The sequence below is a fragment of the Carica papaya genome, chromosome 4 (assembly GCF_054855325.1).
Source record: "Carica papaya isolate Zhongbai chromosome 4, ASM5485532v1, whole genome shotgun sequence".
Classification (NCBI taxonomy): domain Eukaryota; kingdom Viridiplantae; phylum Streptophyta; class Magnoliopsida; order Brassicales; family Caricaceae; genus Carica; species Carica papaya.
Window position 1 is genome coordinate 31,541,873 of NC_142312.1, and position 23,602 is coordinate 31,565,474.

Consider the following 23,602-nt stretch of genomic DNA (forward strand, 5'->3'; position numbering starts at 1 on the left):
GAACATAATTTTCGTTTCTCATGATCTTGTACATGGTACCTTGGATGACTACTGATGCACATCCTGTGGCACCAATACATATGGCTAGTCGCCGTATATAAGGCCACAAAACCGTTACACGGCAAAAAAACCAATTTGCTTGTTCATTTTCCCACAGGCAACATTTGGGTAAATTATATAAAGCATTCCTGGAACTTTAAGTTGGTAGACTTATCACGTGCAGAATATGAACGGTATTTTAGTCATTTGATCCTCAAGGCTTCAGAACCGAATCGTTGTCCAAAGAGAACAGCTTCTGCACTAAACTTTTGCCTTAACATACAAATGAAGATTAAGTAGATGCTGCTGAACTTTTATGGAACAAAGTCTTGAATGGAATGTAATGTCTATGCCGTCTGTCCTATTTATTGCACTAAAAACTCTCTCTCCACGTTTTAAAAAACATGGAATACATTTCCCACCACAAGCCCCCAAGCATACCCAAAAATACATATTATACGCAATGTCAAAAGAAAATTTTACATCACACCGAGTTCTCTTACACCATGTGAGAACATTAATTCTAAAATCAATTAGCTCTCCTTGATGGGTGAGATGATGAGTCAGATTTCTCAGCCAGATAGTGCTCAAGCATAGCTTCTTCATCATCTGAAATAACAACAAAAATACAAAAAGTATAGCGTCTTCTGTCAGATATGCCTATTAAGTGCTCGCAAAACATCATTCATATTCACAGGTGCAATAATTTTCAGGCTGGCACAGATTTTACCTTCAAAATCATCTTCATCGTAGTCAATTTCTTCCTCGTCTTCCTCACCAGATCCTTCATTGACAAGTGCTGCATTACCTTTCTGTAAAAGAGTGCAAATTTGATTACTACATATATTTTATATTTAATTGGTTCTGTAAACTGAAGAACAAATTTCCGCTAATACCAACCATCCACCTTCAGTTTTCCCTTGTTTCAGAAGCTAACATGTATGGTGTATAAATACTGCCTATGTGTTTGTATGAGTGTATATATGTATATAAGCGTGTATGTACATATGTATGCATACAATGCATATATACTGCATATATAATATACACATATACTACATATATATAGTTTATTTACAGTGTATATATACCAGCATGCATACATCCAGGCACATCGTATAGATATTGCATTTATGGCGTGCATATACACTGCATATATATGTATTGTATGCACAATGTATATATCACGCATATATGCACGTACACCTTGTATGGGTACTATATATAATCTAGGGTGTAACTGCACTGAGTCTCCACCCCTTCCTTTCTTGTCGTCCTCAAGGGTGGGATTTCGAGGTTCTTTAAGCATTTTAGGGGCTCAAGGCAGAAGGGTCCCCTTCCTACCTTCTATTTTATTCTTTTGAGGGAAGCATTAACCAGATAACTCTGAAATTGTTTCAGTTGGATCTTAAGGATAATTAGGGCAAATTTAAGATTGTTTTTTTTTTTGGGCATGAAGCCAACGATGCTGACTTGGCCCATTCTTTTGGGTGCAAAAATTGATCTTTTATCAAGCATCTTGGCCTCTCTCTTGGTGCTAAAACTAAAGAGAGTAATCTGTGATCTCATTGCCTCTAAGATGGAGAAGATGCTGCGATGCAGAACAAACTAGGTTTTCATTTCTTAAATAAATTAAAGATTATAATTTTTAAATATAAACCTATTTTGCTATTTAAGAGTCTACTGTTGTAATTTTAGTAGTTTTAGGATTTTGTTCTTTTTAGTATTTCCCAATCTTATTAGTATTATATTTTTTAGTCTAATCCTATTTTTGAAAAATTTGTTAGACAGCACTGTAAATACTTTTTTTCTAATATCACATTTAAGATAAAATTCAGTTATTCAATTAAATACTTTGAGCATTTTCTTAATTTTTTAGTTGTGTAATACAATCTAACCCTTAAGGGCAATACCTAAGACTTTTTAGGTTGATATCTATGAAATCCTAAATATGACATCTAGATTTTTATCACAAAATTCTAAGAAAACAAATTAACCCTAATTTATTCTACATCAAGTCGGCTGGGTTGAAGCAGAGTTACTCTAAGGTGGAAGGCTTTACTAATTAAAAGTATCCTTTGGCCCTTTCCGATCTCCCACTTATTATTGTCCACTTTTCCAATTCCAACCAAAGTGGTTAACAGACTTCAAACTTATTCAACACTTTTAGGGTGACTCTATGGAGCATAAAAAAATATCACTTGGCAGCCTCAACATGATCAATCAAGTTTTTCTAAGAGGGCAGTTTAGGGATTAGATCTCTAGTTTGCTTTGACAAAGCTTTATTGGCTAAGTGGCAATAGAGATTTCTTACTTGCTGGGGTTCCTTGTGGTTGAAGTTCATTGGAAGCCAAATTTGGCCTCGAGTGTACAATTTGATGCTGTACGAAGTACCTTTGGCCATAATCCTTGGGCATGGAATGGCAAGAATCGGCTATAACCCTTGCCAGGGATCATCTAGTTTTCGTCTGACCCCTGGTGTTTTGGTTGTCCCTTGAGGGACTCATTTCCCTCTATTCTTGTTCTTGGTAAATGTAAGGAGACCAGGATTCATAACTGTTTTGATTGTCTATAGACATGAAATCCAGTGGATTTCTCACCGTGCTGCTGACTTCCTTTCGTCATTCTTTGAAATATACATCCATTTGAAAGCACTACAAGGATGCTAAGCGTACTCTACAATCCTTTCTGAGGTGCCTAATTTTATTTTCAGGTAATTCCCCAAGGAAACTCATTGGAAAAAGGAAAGCTGCAAGTAGAACTGCTTCCTTCTCAGAATTTGTCTTTCATAAGTTTCTTTATTAGTTGCAATTAATGCATCTACAAATACTAGTATAATGAATTGAAAATTTCTTTGCTAGGGTTTTATTATTTGTTTTCCCTCTCTTTGTTTATTTTTTTAATTGTTATTTTATCTCGTTAATTCTACTTTTCTACATATTTCTTCACCCTGATCTCTAATTTTCTCTGACCCTATCTCTATTCTTCTGTTTCTCACATGAATTTCTTCTATTTCTAGACTATATATAGGAAGTTTGTCTAACTGCTACTCATCCGGCATTAGTTTGGGATTCTAATCTCAATCTCCTCAACTATCTTGGATGGTCAACAGGTTATCAAGGACAAGCTTTGAGCATAGAACAGAATCCGAAATAACCAAGCAAAGGGAAAAAAGTTCCATCTCTCATCCCCCTCTTTGTTTTCTGGGTAACTTGATAAGAATTTAAAAAATACCACCTTATCCTCTATTTCCATTAAATATCATGGCTAAGGACCATGTGTATTTTGTTCAAGAGTTATCATGTGTTTAATAAGGAGAATAATATTGAGAGAATAACATTGATCGTTTTTATCTCTTTTTGCTTTGAGTGAGATTCCTTTTGTACGTTGACGACACCCTTGTGGTGCCCGTTTAATGTTTATCCCTTATTCTTCACTTGCAAAGAATAAAGTCCACCTTCCACACCACAGGCCCAATTGATCCAGAAAACAGACCATTCACCAGGTGCCTCATTCCTTTTGTACAAAGAGAACACCATATAGAACCAACAGACTAGAGCACCTATCCTCACTAGACACACACAGACCGCCCACAACTTATCTCTCCAGAACTTCATCTTTCTCCCAGTAATAATCCTCATATGGATAGAACTGAAGAAGTCATCCCATCCAGCATCCATACCCTTCAAAAGTCCCACACCATGCAACTCTCTATAAAGTTTAGTCCTCCATCGCCTATCATCCACTCCAAAACTGGCTTTAATCACCCTCCAAAGATATTAGTCTCCTCTATCAAGAATCTACAAAGCCACTTCTCAAGAAGCGCCTTGTTGGAAGGGATCAACATTCGAATCCCAAGGCCCGAGAGACCGAGGCTGCTTTACCACCTCCTGGACCACTAACAAAGTCTGCTTTGCTTCCCAAAATCACCCCAAAGGAAACTATATTTGAGAACCTCAAGCTCCTTAACCACGCTGGACAAAATAAAGAACAAAGACAAGTAGATGGCTAAATTTGGACAAAGTGCATTTACTGAGGGCGAGCCTACTACCCATAGACAAGAATCTCATTTTTACCCAACAAATCTTTTTCCGAAAATAGGCCACCACTGTGTTGGATTTTGCCCCAGAGAGAGCCTAAGATATGTCAGCAACAAAGAAGCCACATTAAAACCCCATAATAACAGCAAAAAGCTCCACCGATGAAGGAGAAGGATAGCTTGAGGTGGAGAGTGGTCAAAGCAAAATTTGCTACTGACAACATGGGATGTTATCCAAGGACTACAAGAAGGTCTATGGGGTCGGCTTATGGAGGAAAATTGGTATGGGAAAAGAGGAGCTTCAGGAAGCCACAGCAGGAAGGTCGTGTCAAGGCAAAAGGTGAGGTTCTGGTCCTACAAATGGATGGAGGATGGTAAACCAAAGTAGCACTTCCGCACAATTTATTCTTTGGCTCGCAACAAAGAGGCAACGCTAACAGATTCTTTCCCCAGTTCAGAGAGTAACAGAGTCTGAGTTCTTCACCTGATAAGGATCCTCAACTATTAGAAGGTGAAACAACATGCAAACTTGTTTGATTGTTTGCCTCAATGGAGAAGACCTTCAGACGATTTAGATGAACCAATTTGAAAGTGAGCATGAAAGCGACATTCTCTATAAAATCATACTACTCCCATTTGGCTGCATGTGGAAGGATCAAAGAGTTCCCCTGGAAACTGATTTGGAGGGTCAAATCATCTTCTAGAATTACGTTTCTTGCCTGGAAGGTGGCACAAGAGTGTATTCTTACACAATTTGACCAAGAGGGGGGAAGTCATTGCGAATGGATGCTACTTCAGTCATCTTCTACTATGTTGTCATTGCTCTTATCGGTATTGGTGTTTGGCTTATAGTCTTGTGGGGGTAAATTGGGTTGTGGCTGGATCAATTAAAGAGAGATTTGGGCTTGGAAAAGCATCAATAGGTTATTTGCGAAGAGGGAATTGAAGAGCCTTCAAAGACATGATAGGATGAAGATTCTTGGTTTCAGACCATAGATCTATATACGAAGGGTCTTCCTTCTTTCTCTAATGATGATTTAGGGGCATTGATTAATATGTTGAAAGACTTGTAAAGCTTTTTTAGATAGACTGCATTCCCTGGTGCCTTTTAATGCTTTACTTTTTATTTCCAAGAAAAAATGAAAAGCTAAATGTCCACTCTTTCCACAATAAGAATCAACTCTGCCTTAGCAAAACTAATCTTCAACCCAAAGACAGCTTGAAAAAAAAAGAAAAATACATATGAAACTAAAAAGAGCTTCCTTAATGAGTCTACAAAATAAAAATATTTCATCAATAAAAATTTGGCTGAGACGACAACTCCGCTCCTCCTCATCACTAACAATCAACCCCAACATCAATGGAAGCTCCTTAGCCTGAACAAATAGATTGTTAAGGGCCTCTATAACAATAAGAGAGAGTTGGGGAGAAAGAGGGGACCTAAACGCCCCTACAGCAGGGTCAAAAGACAAAAAACTTGGATGGCCCCTCATTTACAATAACAAAAGAAAAGGATAAGAGGTGTGTCAGGGTATTAAGGGATAAAAAAGGAAAAAAAATACAAAACGATGGCTTTTTTTCTGACAAGGTGGTATCAGAGCAGGAGCCGACTGAGTCTTCCGTCGAAGTTGCAACACACGCTCGATCGAAAGGGAAGACAACAGCGGCGGGAACTGAAAAACCCGAGAGCGCCGAACTTTCGGTACAAAAAGTAGATCAGAAGCTTACCTATTTCATGGAAGAGGTAAATGAGATGAGGCGGGAAATCCTACAACAACTTGACACCATCAAGGATTGGCTTCACGGTTCATCATCAGGAGACCAGTCAAAGCCAACAGATGCAAGCGAAGAGGGAAGTCTGTTTCCCCTCCCAAGAGACGTGAACGGGCTCGAACACCCACGGCAAACCGGCCAAAAATGGCAACGAGAGCGCACGAAGAGGGAGATCTACTTCCTCTCCCGAATAACAGCCTTATTCCTGCTGCTCCTCCAAGCAGCAAGCATAGCACATAAGGGTTTCAACCCTTATTTAGGCCTGGTTCATCGGACTGAACTCTACCCGTGGCGGACATGGACCGAATTGGTTCGAACCGAACCAGTCCAAAATGAATCGGTCCAATGGACCCTATGCACCACACCGAGCGCCCGCCCAACTTTTTTTGCTTCCTAATGTGGAAATTCCATTTTTCGAAAGAATAAACCTCACTGGTGGGTTCGAATGTGTGAAAAATATTTTATGATCCACAACATTCCTAACGAGCAACTAGTGGAGATTACATCGTTATATTTAGGAGAAAAAGCCGATATATGGTGCCACCAGTCGCTAGCCAAATTTGATATCCTTGACCGGAAATATTTTATGAAAGAATTTTGTTGGCAATTCGAGGGACCCTCAAGGAAAAATTTAATAGAGAAGTTCACCAAACTATTCCAAATAGGTATTGTTCTTAATTATTTAGAACATTTTGAATATTTATGCTCTCTCATGAATGCAGAAAACCCAACACTTTTAGAAAGATTTTCATATCCACCTCTATCAGTGGCCTAAGGCCAAAGTTACAACCCATGATAAGGCTCCTCAAGCCACGAGCTTAATCAAGAATTCGAACAGACCTTACTTCAAGAACAATATGTGATAGAATTGTCCCAAAGTTCATATCTTACTAGTAAAGTTGTTAAATTCTCAGAAATATGGGAAACAAAAAATTATGACCAACCGCTCCAAAAGGGTACAGAACCTAAAAGAACAACGACCACTTGCTACAAGTGTGGCGACCAGTCCTTTTAAGGACAATGCTCCACAAATAGTAATGGCTATGGAGAAAATCGTTATGGAAGGGACTTTCGAAGAAAATGTTTCCACAACTCAACCTTGAGGACAAGGTTGATGCTCAAGGGTAATAAAGGAAAAGGTACAAAAAGGGAGGCAAATTAGTCTTTTTATGTAAAATCTAGGGTTAGGGTTGACCTAATTAAACCCTAATCATCTCTTCATTTCCACAGCCGCCGTTCATCACCATCTCATCCCCCGACCGCCGCTACGCATGTAATGGCCGTATTATCCCAACCACTGAAACTGTTTGCTTTATTGCTTAAAAGCCTATGAAAGGCTCTATTTTGGTTTTGTAATGCACCCAGAAATAAATAAGATAAGTACCCAATTCTCCTCTCTGTACTCTCTTTCCTTCCTTCCTTCCTTCCTCCTCTTCTCCTTCTCCTCTCTTTTTTCTTCAGATCAGTACCATGACAAAGGTTTCTGACAAGGTGCAGACATAAATCCAAATATACCATTTTTTTACCAAAACCACGTTTTTGTGACATATAAAGCAAGAAAAGCCAATACAAATAGTTGTATGCCTTTTCCATATCAAGCTTGCAAATAAAATCCTTGCTCCTCATTTTTCTCCCCTCTAGAAAAGAGCATATTAGGTCTCTTGCACCACCCCAACCACCACCCAACCAAGTCTTTAGCAAAAACTATTTAGGCTAAAAGCTTATAGATGCAACCCATAAAATTGACAAGCTTCGATCTCCAACATTTGAGGCAGCCTCCACTTCAAGAATGAGCACCGGAAGCATGGAATTGAGACTCTGTACAAAAAAAAAAACTCTCAAAAAATGAAAGAACATCACAGAAATTCCAGAAATCATTCTTGAAAGCCTCTCTATTTCATAGAAAGAATGCCATCAAAAAATCTCTGAACCCAGAGCTTTATCCTCTTTAAAACTATTGATGAAAGCAAGAATCTCATAATCTCGTCCTCCAAGAAGGGCCTTTCAAACTAATCTTATCACCTCTCCAACGTGCCAAAATTCAACCTGTCAAGAGACATCCCTACGGAAGCCATGAGCTTAGCCCACCAAGAAGCAAAGAAAATCAATTTGTCCCATAGGAAAGGCGAAGAGAAGTAACAATCCTTCAAAAGTCTAGCATTGTGCTCAAACAGTAACATCCATGAGTCAGCAAGGAAAGCTCCTCTCTAAAGTACTCTTGCTTCCTTGTTCGGGATAACAATCTACATAGAAATCATAACTGTTGAGGGAGCTTTAGCCTTCCAAATGCACCAGTGAAAATCTTATTGTGGCAACTAGAATAACATTAAGATGGGCCTGCAAGAGTACAGACTCAAAGAATTGAAAGTCAAAATAGGGTCGTGGAGAGACAATAAAAGGCTAAAAGCTATTAAGCGGAAAAAAAAAAAGAATATCATCTAATTTTCAATCATTTAGATTCCTGAAAAAAATAACAAATTCTAAGAGGAGGGCCCATCAATTTGATTAACAAGGTGGCAGATATGAGAATTATGGCCCAAGGAAAGGCTATAGAGGTGTATAAAAAGGCTAGCCAAGAAAAATTGGCAATCAAGGTATTTTTCCTAAATAAAATGCTGGACCTATCACCCACATGAAAAGGTCATAGAGCTGAGAGATGGTTTTTCAGGGGTCCCTGCAGGTCGTGGTACTCCTAGCTTTAAAATCCCAACTACTCCTTTGTAACCCAAAGTCACTCTTAATCACTTTGTGCCATGAAGAAGACTCCAAAGGAAAATGATATTAGAGATTACCAATTGACTAGCCAACTTTAGGATTATTCTCTGCTTGTTTCTGTACCTAGTCCAAGCTACTCATGAATATCTAGGACATAGAATTTATGAATACATTGGAATAGAGAGGAAGAATTATGGAATATAAAGTACCGCAGCAGCTCTTCCACTTTCAAAATATTGTCTGCCTGAAAGCTTCTTCTCTTTAGGTGTTGTGAGTGCAGAGTCAGGCATTAACCTGAAGTTGACACATAGTAAGTTTCATGAATTAAAAATATAAGGTGAATAAATAAATGGGTAATCTACTTTTTTTTTCTTTCAAAGCTACAAGCTATAGCATTAGAGGCTTTTAAGAACTAAACTGTCCTATTGTCTTTTAGCAGGAATAGAATCTTTTCATCAATACATAATTCATTATCGAAGAGATGTCCAGGAAGTTTGTGCCAAAACCAATGCAACATTTTGCTTCATTTCAATTATGTGGATTCAGCTTTATAACATGATCAATTTATGTCACTGATTATTTTCTCACTGGTTACTGACTGATTATTGGTCATACAATAGAAAGCTATTTAGATAAAAAATAAGGACAGAGAACTTTTCCAGCCATTTGTATATACCCAATTGATAACTCGATGAAACATAATTGCAAGAAAATCCATATGACTAAAATAGAAAAAGAAAGAAAAGATAATGAAAAAAAATTAAAATTTCCTAAATGGCCAATGTCCAGATAGTCTCGAGACAACCCGCTCTTATTATGTTTGGAGACATTCTCATGACATGGAACCCAATTCGACAGATAGGATGTAAAGAAATGTGATCCATGCAACAAAGTCTTATCAAGTTACCTACCACTTGCACTGAATACAAAAACTTCAAATTTGTTAAAAAAAAAACAGTTGTCATCAATATTTCGATTTTTCCTTTGTTGAGTTGTTGCTCATATTCAAAGGATTTACAGTTCAATATTAGTCTTGGTAGAGGGGATGGTTTTTTATTATGCTCCATTTTTGTAAAATTCGGATTTTCTTATGTTCTTTATATACAAGAAAAACCTTACCTGTAAGAGGCATTCTTTATATAGTAAAAAATTTGCAAGTGGCTCCATGGAGTAGGCATATCGACGAACCCCGTTGAAATTTTTTGTGTTCTTTCTTTCTCTATCGTTTTTATGTTACTCTATGCACATTTTACTCTATGATTTCACAGCATTTTTTCTCAGAAACTAACCATCTTAAAAAACATTGCATCAGAAATATAGTTTAATAAACACTCACTTGGCTCGCTCAAGTGCCAATTCTGCCTCAAATCTTTCTCTCCAAGTCAGAAATGTTTCAACAGTAACAGGTTCTCCATGCGGTACAACTATCTGGAAGCAGAAAGTTTGACATAAGGAAAACACATAATAAAAAGGAAAAGAAAAGGGAGTGTTTGCGCACATGTTCATTTAAATTCAAAAGAAGACCAAGTTATCTAACCCTACCCTCTTGTCCCCAAGTGCCAAGTGCTCTTTTTATGACTGGGACTCACATCTCAAATCCTTATTTAGAAGAGACTCGTCTGACAGTTTGGTTTCTCCCAGAGTTGTCAGAATTTTCTTCACTGTCCTATTACCTCATGATCTAAAAGCTCTTAAAGTTAAGTTCATGTAAAACATAATTAAAATGGTAACTAGTAACCTTTGGGGCAATTTTTTTCCTCTCCATGTACAAATAGTTTGAAGAGATTAAAATTATTTTTCTATATAAAAGAGAGAGAGAGAGAGAGAGAGAGAGAGAGAGAGAGAGAGATTAGAATTCTTTGCTATCTGCTCCAGTGGGCTTAACACCAGCTCCAGTCTCTACTTTTAATTTCCCATTGTTGGCCCATCTACCCTAATGGGCTTAGATATTTTACAGTGATAGAGCAACCTTAACAACAATGCAACATTCTGCATCCACAAAATTACAGATTTAACAAAATGCAAAATAAACATGCTTGACGTGTGAACATTCCCAATTTGCTCTAATCTATATAGATGAATAAGCCATGTAACATGACAGAATTTCAGCAGATGATATAGCAAGGTTCCAAAAAGCTATTGCAAATATGGTCATCGAAACTTATAGACTCAGACCTGATCTAGTAAACTTGTAAACTTCTTCTTTTGAGATAACTAGTAAACCTATCAGTCTATATACGAAAGTCAAACAAAGAAAATAGAAATCATACTTCGTCTTTTTCTGCCTCTTCTTCTTCAGAGTTCCCAACACCAGCTTCCTGCCCATATCTATCAGACAACCATTCCTTTGCTGATGTAACCAAGGTGTAGATCATAGCCATACCAAGATTTTCAGATGCCTGGCGAGGATAATTCTTGGGTTAGAATCCACATAAATAAGTCCAGAAATGATGGCATGAACTTTCTCTTCCCAATTAGCAAATGATCAGAAAAGCTAGCTCACATCAAATATGCACAGTTGCATCTAGATAGTTCGCTCTTAGTTAGCATTCTCTGGACTATTTGTATATATTAAATGAGTGAATTGGAGGCACAGTCACAATAGACATCTAAGATGCCAATAAGGTTACCTCTTGGTCAAGCTTCTCTTTTAAAAGTCGAAGATCACTAGTCTGTATTCCTCTTAAACTGGAAGAAAAAAGACCAATATCAGGGGGTTCTGAAACATAGATCTTTTGCATTAATGAAAGGAGAAAATCAGCAATGCAGAATGGATTAGCTCAAGATTGGTAAATAGATTAAAAGTCATAATTCAACTAAATGCAAAACTACTAAAATATTTAAGAGTCTATTATTATAATTTTAGTTACTTTAGGTTTTTATTCTTATTAGTATTATTAATTTACTATTTTATTAGGAGTAGTATTTCCAATCTTATTAATTTTATTATAGTTTAGTCACACTTAATAAAGACTAATTAGGAAGCACTTTTGAGTATCTTTATATTTTCACTTCTTGAGACCAAATTCAGTTATTCAATAGAATATTTTGAGAGTTTCTCAACCTTTTAGTTGTGTGATACAGTCAAACTCTTTTCTTAAAAAATAAAATGATACAATCAAACTCTTAAGTGTATGCTTAAGACTTCTTGCCTCTAAGAAACTTTAGACATGACATTAAAGTTTCATCACCCAAATCTCTAAGAATTGACACCCAAAATCTCATCACACTATAGCTAAACAGCCCCCAACGCATCTGAAAAGAAAAAAAAAACAACCAAAGTGGAAACCTAAACACTCCAAATGGTTGTCATCTATTCACTAGCCACCATTGGGAGGTGATCAACACAGCCACAATACCACTAGTCTCAAAAGACTCTAATTGGCAACCCCAAAAGGCCACCAGAAAACACGCCACTTCTCACCGCAAGTTCTCCCAGTTTCCACCTCTCAAGATCCCATTCTTCCGTAAATCCACGTCTCAAACTGACCTCCTTTATAAACGCCACCTCCAGTTAAGTTGAGTGACCAAAGCTCGTTGTCATCCAATGACTGGAAGCTGGCACATGAACGACATGTGCACCTAGCTGCGAGTAGAGCTCACCCAATCTACTCCATTTGACTTCCTTGAGATTGAAGTTTGGTAAGCCTGATTCCTGTTTTTTTTTAAATAAAAAAGACAAATATATTAAGAAAAAAGTACCAAGGGAGTGCCGCCCATGTGCAAAGTATATTTACAAGTCAATGAGCATATCTAGAGTTGCTCCCAAGTTGTCAAGAGTATGTAAGTTATGTTCCAAAAAGATAGAGCAAAAATAATGCAACCATCTATCTTTAATATTTACAAATGAGTCTTCCGTACCCTCAAACGCACTATTGTTCCTTTCCCTCCAAAAAATCCAGAAGATAGATAATGGAATAAGGCGTGCCACTGGAGAATTTGGAGAGAGGCCTTCCCATGCGAAGAGTTCTTTACTAACAAAGCCCGCCATCACCCAATTTAAACCCATTAAGCTGTAGACAAGAGACCATAGTTTGACAGAGAAAGGGCACCAGAGGAAAATGTGGTTACAGCTTTCGGTGTCGCCCTTGCATAGGAAACATTTGTTAACTAGGATCCTATCCCTTTTCATCAAATTATCAGTAGTTAAGATATACGTTCATTTGCCGTTTCTCAAGCAAAGAAAGCGATTCTAGGAGGGGCATTAGCTTTCCAAATTGATTTCAAGGGGAACACACCATTATCCAGATCACTAACAGAAGTGATGTGCTTGTATAAAGAGCTAACCATAAATCTGCCATTTGTTTTCAGATTCCAAATAAGAATGTCTTTCTTGTCAACTAATTTCACATCGGCCATCAAATATAGGAAGCAAACATATTCAGCAGCTCCCAGTCATTAAGGTTTCTACTGACAGCCACCGTGCATTGACCGTGGAACAGAAAGCATCACATACCAACAAATCTTTGCCTCGTGCAAACACAAAGATATTAGGGAATCCGGTTTTCAGAGAAGAATCACCACACCAAGTGTCATGCAAGAACTTTATTTTGTCCCCTCTGCCAACCTCTCATCGAGTATTACCATTCAACACATCAAACATCCTCATGATACTTTTCCAAGCATTGGTACCGTAAGGTCTACTGGAAATATGTATACTGCTGTCATTGCCTCTTTGCATCCATTTAATCTGAATGATTTTCTTCCACAGGCTGTCTTCCACACTCAAAAATCTTCGTAACCATTTACCATGAAGAGCTTTTTTCATAGTGGTGATGGATCTAATCCCAAACCCACCCATTCTCATCAGTTGCTTAACCTCTTCCTAGTTCACAAGGTGGTACATTCTTTTATTATCCGGGTCCCCCCAAAGAAATCTATTCTGGATCAATTCAATCTGCTTTGCTACCTGAACCGGAATGGTGAGTACGGAAAGATAATAAATAGGGAGATTAGAGAGAGTACTCTTAATTAGTATCAATCTCCCCCCTTTCGAGAGAAAACCCATCTTCCATCTCGCAAGCCTTTTGTCAAAAAGGTTGATAGCTGGTTCTCAACCTCTTTTATCTTTAGCTTTGGGACCCAGTAGGTAACCCAGATACGTGATCGGAAGACATTTTGCCTGGCAGCCCAGAACCTGAGCAAGAGTGTCCACATCACACCACACATCAAAGCCAACCATTTCGGATTTACCAAGATTGATCTTGAGCCCAGACACTGCCTGAAAATAGAGGAGAATGCAGCTCAAGTTTACAAGATATTCAGTTTTAGGCTTACAGAAGATAAGCAAATCATCCACGAAGAAAAATGTGTGACTTCAACTTGCTCATTCCCACTCCCCAAAGAGATACCTTCCATTAAGTCAGATCAGTAGCTCTCAGCAATAATTTGCTAATTGCTTCCATCACAATTATAAAGAGAAAAGAGGATAGTGGGTCCCCATGCCGAAGCCACTAGAGGCATGGAAAAATGAGGAGGGGCCGCCATTCATCACGCAAAACTAGTAATAGAAATGCAAGCGTTGATCCATTTCCTTCATTTGCATCCGAAACCGAAACGTTGCAGCATGTAATCAATGAAATTCCAACTAACATGGTCAAAAGCTTTCTCCATATCAAGTTTACACATGACCCCCTTCTTAAAAGTAACCAATTCATTAGCAATCATAAATGCATCAGAAATCTGCTTACCTTTGACAAAAGCATGTTTGTTCTCCCTGATAATCAGATGGAGAACATTTGACAATCTTCTAGAAAACACTTTTAAGATTAATTTATACATGTTGCTTACCAGATTGATGGGTCAGAAATCAGTGGAACATTGGACCCCCACTTTTTGGGGATGAGAACAATGAAAGTAAAATTTAAAGATTTAACAAAAAGTCCATCCCGGTGGAAATCCTTATAGAGATTGACCATATCATCCTCAATCAACATCCAGAAACTCAGCAGAAATTTGAAATTGAAACCATCAAGGCTAGGTGCTTTATCCCCATTACAGCTTTTTAGAGCTGCTAATATCTCATCATCAGTAAAGTCCACTTCCAGCGACTCCCTGCTGGAATTGTCAAGGGTATCAAGTGCAGATTATCCAGCTTTGGGCGGAGGGGAAAGTCTTCAGTGTACAGCCTTTGGTAAAAGGCTCTAGTAGTCTCTCCCATGGCCTCATTACTGAAAAACTCTTTCCATCCAAACACATATTCTCAACATAATTCGACTTTCTCCTATGATTGGCCAGGCAGTGAAAATTTTTTGTAATTTTGTCTCCCTCCTTTAACCATTTTTCTCTAAGTTTCTGTTTTCAAGATATGAACTCCATGTGGAGTCTATTGACTAGATCGGTCTTCAAATTATAATATATCCTTGTACTCCGAACTGAGACCTAAGGAGCCCTCAAAATTTTCCAGATTGGTAAGCTCCTCCATGATGTTTGTACTGTCTCTCTCATCCTTAAGACCAACCTCTTTAGTCCAGTTCCTGATGGCATTTTTGAGTATTTTAAATTTATGTGCAATCTTGGAGCTGGCTGACCCCAACATAGTAGAATTACTACAGACCCTCCTGACCATTTCTTTGAAGCTTTCAAGTTTTAACCACTTATTGTCAAAGCATAATGGAATTGGACCCCAAAAAAACCTGTCATCAGCTAATAAAATAGGAAAGTGATCAGAAACAGCTCTAACAAGTACCTTTTGACACAAACCCAGTAGCTTGAGAAGGAGGTAAGGATCAATGAGGAAGCGATCAATTCTGGAAATTGAAGGGGCTACCTGTTGATTGTTGCAAGTCTAGGAACCTCCCTATAAGGGACTGTAAGTCAGATTGAGGAATTCCAAATTATCATTACCATAATGAAATCACCACCCATCACACCCATACTACCCTATCTAACTTGGCAGTCAGACAATTCCTTCCACAGAGCCATACACTCCTCTCTATTACCCCGACAATACACACCTGCAAAATATCACCCAATCCTCTGTGATTCACTAACAAACTTACAGGAGGCAGTAATCTCACCAACAACGGTGTTGATACATTCAATGATATCTTTATTTCACATAATCATGATGCCCCCGGCCGAGCCCGAGGTAAGGAGATGAAGCCACCCGACATCTTTTACTTTCCATAGACTCTTTATGATTAAATTGTTGATTACCTCCATTTTGGTCTCTTGTAGACAGAAAATCATGGGCTTCCATCTACTTAGACAGCCTTCGATGATATGTCATTTTCTATCGTCATTCAGACCCCACATATTCCATGATAGAATGTTCCTTAACATTTTAGAACAATCAATTCACCCCTACCACACTGGTCTTCTTTCTTCGGCATCATAGATAATTGATGATTGAACCCTCTTAAGTTCCCTATTTCCACCTCTCTTTGTTTTTTCTTCGGTTTTTCGAGAGAGGCATCCACCTTCACCTTGACTCTCTTCTCAACTCAGAAAAAAGACACAAAGCAATTTGTTCTAATCCTTCAAAAGTGACACCCAGTGAATAACTTAATTGTTGAACGTTCTGTAAACTCATGAAGAGTAATAGTGCTTTACAAAAGATTCCCTATCAGAAGTGACAAAATTTTGCTCGAAGTTTGGAAACCAGATCGGGAATTTTCTAAAAACAGGCTCCAGAAGGAGCAACAATTCCATACCAAAAGAAGTGCAAAGTTGGGACGTACCTTCTGGAGATTTCCCCTCTTCAATTTCAACAAGGGAGTCTCCACTTCATCCCCGGAGATACCCAAATCCTTAGTTCCCAGTCCTTCGTAAGTAGTGTACATAGTTGATTTGGCTAATAGAGGCTCAATTTCGCTAGAGGAACCCTTTTCGAGAGAGGATGGAAATGTCCTAGCAACAATCTCACCAAAATCAACTGAGGAATCAAGTGGGTCCTCAGGATCTTTAGATACGCCAAATGGGCCGAGGATATCTTCAAACTGGGATGGAAAGGCCATAAGAGAGAGAAATTTGAAGAGGCGAGGATTACAAGTAAGGGGAGAGGAGAGGAGAGGAGAGGAGAGAGAAGAGAGGAGAGAAGAGAGAGTTGTAAGGCAACGTCGTGAGCCTGATTCCTATGATCCTTTCCCACGTCAAACAATATGGGAAGTGAATGATCCCCCCTATAATCAATTCCTTTTCTTGCAAAGCAAGGCGTAAAAGTATTTTGACCATTGATAAGTTGACAAGAAGGAGAAAGATTTTGATCAATGGATGCTACCTTTGTGAGAGGGCAGAGGAGACTAGCAACTATATTTTACTATAGTGTCCTCTGGCGTCTAAGTTATGGAGCATGGTGTATGGGATTTTGGCTGTTAGTTGGGCAATGGCAGTAGTACAAGGGATGAGACATGGGCATGGAAGGAGGTGGGGTAGGAAAAAACATTTGGGTTTCATTCCTCTTACAATTTTGTGGGTGGTGCAAAAAGAAAAAGATAGGAGAACTTTTGAAGGGACGGAAGAGGAGTTTGATAGGGATAGATGGTATCAAACTTTGGGTTGTTCGGCTATGGGTAACTATTTCTACTCTATGGAGGATTTTGGTAACTTTATTGAAATCTTAATTGATGTGTAAATATCTTTTGTACATGGATTGACAACTCTTTGGTGCCTATAATTAACGAATACACATTATACTTTTTTATTTAAAAAAAATACAACAAGGAAACAACTAGCAATTAAAATATGGGATGAGACAGAAACCATTCTCTGTGAAAAGTATTTTCTTCCCAAATACTTTGACAAACTTCATAATCAAGCTTAAACATTCATTCCTGGCAATATTTCAGTAATAAAGTACACATAGAAGTTTGAAAAATTAAGAATTTAGAGCCAATTTGGCATAAAGGATGTAGTTTTAAAACCTATGACCACAAAAGAGATAAATAAATATAAACGTCCAAAAGTACCTAAGTTCAATTAAAAAGATAAAGAGAATGAGCTCATTAAGGTTGAGAAATTAGACGAATTGACACGTGTTTCTAAGAGTAAAGATGTCAAAGGTCACTCAAGACCTTTCACTATCTAAGAAGAATTATTTGGAAGTTCAAACACAACGAGGAACTTAAGCCAATAATTGGGTCTAGTATGTTCAAACTTAAGGATGAAATTGAAGCACAAATTGTTTCAATATGTTAAATTCATTCTACCATCAAGATTTCATACTCCTAAACCATTATTTGTTTCCCACATGTTTGCTACCAAAGAGAATGACCAAGAAAATTAAAATACTTTGAAGATCAAAGTTTTATGAAATTTGCCACTTAAGTTTTATAAAACTAACACAAACTATTCAAGAGTCTATTATTATAGTTTAATAACTTCAGAATTTTATTCTTATTAGTATTTAATTTTCTTATTTGTATTAACAATATTTCCTCTTGACTCATTCGTTTGGGAGAATATCACCTTTCTAGCCTCTCTTTGGGCCAAGGCTCATGGGAAATTTTCTGACGCTTAACTTACAGTCCTCCATAGGAATTGCAATGGCTATTGTCACGAGATCATTTGTATTTGATGATAATTGTTTTTCTTGTATGCTGCGCTTGTCTTTTCTCCTCAGCTGGATATCTTATATGCTGTACTTTTTGTATGTTTTCCCTTTTCTTCAATAATATTCTTTATTCCATCAAAAAGAAAAAAAATTAACAGCATTTCCTATTTTATTAGGAGTAATATTTATAATCTTATTAGTATTAGTTTCCTATCCTATCAGGAATAGTATTTCTAATCTTATTTTCTTTAGAAGTGTATTTTTAATCTTATTAATATTAGTATTTCTTAGTTCAGTCTTATTTTGTAAAAGTTACTTAGAAAGCACTACAAATATCTTTGTAATTGTACTTCTTAATACAAAATTCAGTTATTCAATAAAATGCTTCAAGATTTTATCATTTTCTGGTTGTGTGATATACTTAAAATTCTTAGATGTGGCGTTTAAGAAACCTTGATGTGATATTTAGGCTTCTATTTCCCAAATCCCTAAATTAGCCCTAATTCATCCTACACTAATCAGAAAATTCACTTGTCTTACAATTCAGATGCATAAAACATTATTGCTGAGAAGAATTATCTCATGAATGGAACTGTGGGCACAATGAACTCCTATGATCTATATAAGTTCCTAGAAACCAAAGGTAGAGTTGGTCCATAAGGTAGAATCTCTAAGAGAATGTTACAGTTTTACAGCCAGCTTTTGCATATACAATTACCAAGCTCATTAAAACATTTAGAAGTTTGACCTGCAGAGATAGATATAACTCATAATAGAACACAATTTTCAAATGTTTTTAGTCAGTGACAACTTTTTTTTTTTTTAAATAATACAGTGACAACTGAAATGACAATTTATAACACACGCAACATTATCTTGTGCTTGAACTGAACCAGCATTAAAAAGATAAGGTAAATTGTGAAGAACATGACTCAGGATAAAAGCGGGACTAATCCTTTTCTTTTAACCCAACACCACAAAGAAAAAAAGTAAGAAAACCCTTAAGTTCCAAGGAGAAACCCAACAAGCACCAAAAAGATCAAATAAATGAGCCCAAAGTCTCCAAGTGTAGCACCGTGCAAAAAAATGGTTATGGGATTTAGCAAGAGAAAACACATCATACACACCTGAGATCAAAGCATGATTCAACATGTGAACTTGGAGCAAATAAGTTAGCAAATCATTAAGGAATGAGAATTGAGACAAATTTGGGTGTTCTTATCCTTATAACTTTCTTATCTTAAATTGCAACCCATTTCCCCATCTCTTGGGCTGTAAATTTGGGCCTGCATAATCTCCTAGCATCAAGTCAGTTCTCTTAAATAAAAGTAAGCAGTTTTCTTATTTTGAAAAACATGGGTTGTCTTCTCTTCAGAGCAGAGACATAAGACTTCTTTTCCTCAATATTTGAGCTCTTTTTCTTCTTCTCCAAAACCCACTGTGTATTACACAGTGGACAAGGCAGAGTGTAGCTTCCACAACCAGTTTGATCTCCCAGTCTAATCCCCCTGAGTGGCTGGATAAGCTGGTTTTTCTCTTATTCACCATCCAACCACACTAGTTCTGCAATAACTGCTGCTTTTCTTCCTCCAGGCTTAACTTGCAAACTCCCAGTGGCTAACAACAATCTCCACCACCTCAGCTAGTAACTTCTAGAACCAAGACCCCTATATTATCACTTGTGTTCTTTTCTCTTAATTCCATAAAAACGTCCCCACCATTACTCTTCAATAAAGACTAAAAATGATCTTCACTTTTGTAATATTTGACCATGTCCTATGCCCTCTGACCCAAAAAAGAAAATCACACAAGGCTATAAAAGTCCACCTTATCTCCAAGCTGAAAAGGTAGAGAAAAACATCTTGTTGCCGCCATCGTCTATGGTTCTAAGAGTATTTTCAATTTCCCCCTCTAAAATCACATCAAAAGACTTTTTCTATCATCAAGAACTTCCTTGGTGGCAGAAGAGACATGATTTGATGTTAAACAAATTATACGTGATGCTATCTTGCTACTATAAAGATGGACCTTCAATTTTCCACAATCAACACTAAATGTTTGGCGTAGTGAATAGAAGGCAGTAAGACTCACCCTTCCCATAAAAACAAAAAAAAGAAAAGCTAGGCTCACCTTTGTTTAAATAGAGTGGAGGATAATAGAAACATGTCTTCTGCATGGTACTGTGTATATCGCACAAAGAAAGGCATGTATAATGACAAAGTCACACAAATACTTAGAATGAAATTTTATGTTTCCCTGTTAAAAAAAACAAAAAAAAAAAAGAGGTTTCTCTATAAAAAAACACATTGCACAAGGAAGATATGCTAACCTTTTTACACAAAAAAGTGGAGGTTCGTCAGGGTATTTTTCTGTGTGAGAGAAAATTAAAGCCAGCTTAACTGAAAAAGGAGTTTAAGAAATAGCTTTAGTTTGAAGTGAAACAGAATATCAGTATGGCAAACAATCCAAAATTCATATAATTTAGTCGAGTGCAATAATTCAGACCCAGTGCAAGAAACAAACAAAACCACATGCATAAACACACTCATAGAAATCAGAAGAGTTCAATGTGTGGTAATAAAAAAATAATAATAATAACCTGGAGGCATTGTTGACTCATATGGCTCATCATCCTGCAGAGTATAAAGATGTACTACATAAGTAGAATATGATAATAAGTAGAAGATATCTAATGAATAAATTCAATCTATCAATTCATAACACCTAAGATCAAGAAAATTTGTAACCCCAGGTGGAAGTTATTACACACAGTCACAAACCCAACATACAAAAGCTTGAGCCTCTAGATAACTTAGAGAAAGCTCGTCCTTGGATGGAGAATCAAAACTCAATTTTCAGGAAGGCAGGAAGAAGTATACTCAATTTTCAGTTCATACCGAATAGATTCCAATAAATGGTAAATTCATGGGATGAGAATTGCTTATATTCTGTGCATAGTAAGGGTATGAAAGAAATATGTTGGGAGCTTAAAATATCATACAAATAGGAAATATTGAGAATGCCATACTTAGGTTTTCTGGAAAAAGAATTTGCACATAGCACTAAAGATTACGATACCTGAGGAGATAATGTTATTTGGAAGCATCGGTTTGAAGTATCCAGCCCGCTTTCATATGAATGAATTTCTGGGACGGAACACCACCAAAAAACACATCATATCAGTACAAGGCAAAATAATTTTTTTGTTAAGTAGCTATTCAAAAACATAAGAGCAGCAAACCTTTAAAATCATCCATTAGTATAGCTTCCAATGCTTCAATTTCCATCTCTTGCTCCTGTGCATAGTCTGCAAACATCCCTTAACTTTGAGATATGGATAGGAGAATGTTTGAGGGCAGGCATTAGCAATCTTAATAAACATCACATTATAGGAGCGATTAACATGACCCCACCATACCTATGCTAAACATTCCATTGAACACTCTCAGATTATCAAGTAAATGCATTTGGATTTTATTTGAGCGAAAACAATCTCCCTAATACAATTATCAGTTTCCATCTTATCTTATCATCCAAAAACAATTCATGCATCGAAATTGATGAATGCTCAGAAGCTTGAACAAGAAACATGAAAGAAATTTCGATATAAATCAATTCAAGCAGCAGGAAATTATCCTAATCTGATAGAAATGAAGAAGGTACCACTAAGCTCACATCAAAGAAAGAAGATACCGTAGAGAATCAAGCAAACAAACACTCGTGTCACTCGAACAAATAAACAAGTAATTAAGCTTATAAGCACATCAATTACTTCAAAACTAAATTGATTTTGAGGAATGAAATCAAATTTCAAATGAAATTAAGTATAGTTTACCTGCCATGGTTGCGAGGTTTTAAGAAATGATTTGATATAAGGCCTTTAAGTTAAAAGTAACTAAAAAGGGAAAAAAAAAAATTAGTGCTCCTACTGGAGCCGAGTCTCCCTTCTGGAGCTTCTTCGTCAAAGGCGGTGCCTCCGCTGTGAGTCCGTCTCGATTCAGTACAGATCCAGCCGAGTTCCGCTTTGATCTCCGTTTCCCGTGTCCTTTTTCTCTATTCTGCACAGGTTTCGGTTACAGCGGCTGCTCCACCGTCGCGATTCTCTTCTGGTGTCCCGGAGGTCGGTAGCAAGTGGCGAGTCGGCTAGTAGCGTCGCGCTGTGCTTTCCCCTTCACCGTCGGCAGTCCTCGGGTTGAGTCCTTGTGCGTTTCGGTGGGTTTGCATATACTGTTGAGCATCTGTCTCCCATCCGTCGGGTAGGGTATAACTGTGTTTGTCCTGCCCTCTCAATTTTGGTTTGGTGTCCCGTTGTTCGATTTTTGCCCCAGCCCCGTGGCGGTTTATATTGAAGATTATTATGTGCGAAATACAAAAATTTAAAAGCACAAGGGTGTGCAAATCTCCCTTTCAACTAGACCAATTCATCGGTTTGGATCGAACCGAACTGAATATATGTTCTGTCGGATCTTTAGTACGAGGATTAAACAAATTCAAAATAAAATAAAATTTCGATTCTTATTATTTTATTATATAGTATATAATATAAAAATTTTATTATGTTGTTATTTATTTATTATGTATTATATTTTTTATTCTAATTATATTGTTATTTATATATAATAATATATTAAAATAAAGAAACATAAAGAAATTACGAATTTTTACCAATATATTTTTAATATTTTTATGTTATGAATTTAAATCAGTTTAGTCATCGTCTTAATCGATAAAAAAAATTGAATAAAAAAAATCTAAAAAAACCCTTAGTATTTAAAGCCTCCCCTATCGCGCCTCTCGACCTCTCCTTTCCTAGGTCCCTCTTGCCTTTTAACTGCCCTCTCTTGGTTGTTCTTCATTCAGCCTGCAACATACTACCTCTAAACTTTAACCAGCTTTGTCTCTCACTTATGCGAGTCACGCCTCTCCTCTATCGATCTGGTTTCTTAGCGTTTGCCTCTCAAATTTAAATTCTCAAAGACTCCAGTCACTCCATTCCACTTCCATTAAACTAGTCTCTCAATTCATGTCTACTAACCAATGCCCATTATTTGGCCACTCCTCATATAGCTTCCACTTCTGTTTTAACGCCTCCTTTCAAATTGCGTATAAACAATATGTTTCATCACACTTAACACTTAAATTGACTGTAAATGTTTTTTTTCTAAGATATTGATTAGAATATGTTAAGTTTATACTCGACAATATGCTATATCAATTATAATTTTGATTCAAAGTATTTGATTTAAAATCTAAAATAAGAATGTTAAATCTAATTTTTAATTTTAATTCAAATTAAAAACTAAAATTTAACTTAAACCCAATATTGAAGACCATACCACATAAGGTTTGGTCCAATATGGTATAGACCAAATTTTTCTTATCCGGTCTTGGTCCAAACTAAATGGACAAAAAATCTTTTTATAAAACATTTAATAAAAACTATTTTCCACAATCTTATATTTAATAAAAACTATTACCTTAGTAGTTATTCAATATCGACAAAAATAATTTTCTTCAAGGTAATTACTTAAAAATTTACTATT

At 36.9% G+C, this 23,602-nt stretch overlaps 1 protein-coding gene across 2 annotated transcripts; it reads right to left on the reverse strand.

Moving 5' to 3' along the window:
• Window positions 1-306: 306 nt before the first annotated feature.
• Window positions 307-22,473, reverse strand: LOC110818625 (Ubiquitin-conjugating enzyme family protein). Of its 2 annotated transcripts, XM_022047560.2 has the most exons (11): window positions 21,895-22,473; window positions 21,301-21,366; window positions 21,138-21,205; window positions 20,659-20,692; window positions 20,389-20,458; window positions 11,197-11,254; window positions 10,837-10,965; window positions 9,903-9,994; window positions 8,776-8,860; window positions 770-851; window positions 307-648 (listed from the first exon to the last, which is right to left on the reverse strand). In XM_022047560.2, the coding sequence occupies exons 1-11, from the start codon at window positions 21,899-21,901 to the stop codon at window positions 569-571; spliced, it is 771 nt and encodes a 256-aa protein (XP_021903252.1). In that variant the 5' UTR covers window positions 21,902-22,473; the 3' UTR covers window positions 307-568. The 2 variants fall into 2 exon arrangements, with proteins under 2 accessions (XP_021903252.1, XP_088075148.1); XM_088219022.1 differs by having other exon boundaries at window positions 21,301-22,473.
• Window positions 22,474-23,602: the final 1,129 nt, after the last annotated feature.

Excerpts from the sequence above, each read along its gene's own strand:
- LOC110818625 (XM_088219022.1), bottom strand. The coding sequence starts at position 21,376 with ATGTTTGCAGACTATGCACAGGAGCAAGAGATGGAAATTGAAGCATTG. Across the intron at positions 10,966-11,196 it reads AAGAGAAGCTTGACCAAGAG|GCATCTGAAAATCTTGGTAT; the intron begins GTAACCTTATTG and ends TATCCTCGCCAG. Across the intron at positions 8,861-9,902 it reads TTGGCACTTGAGCGAGCCAA|GTTAATGCCTGACTCTGCAC; the intron begins GTGAGTGTTTAT and ends TGTCAACTTCAG.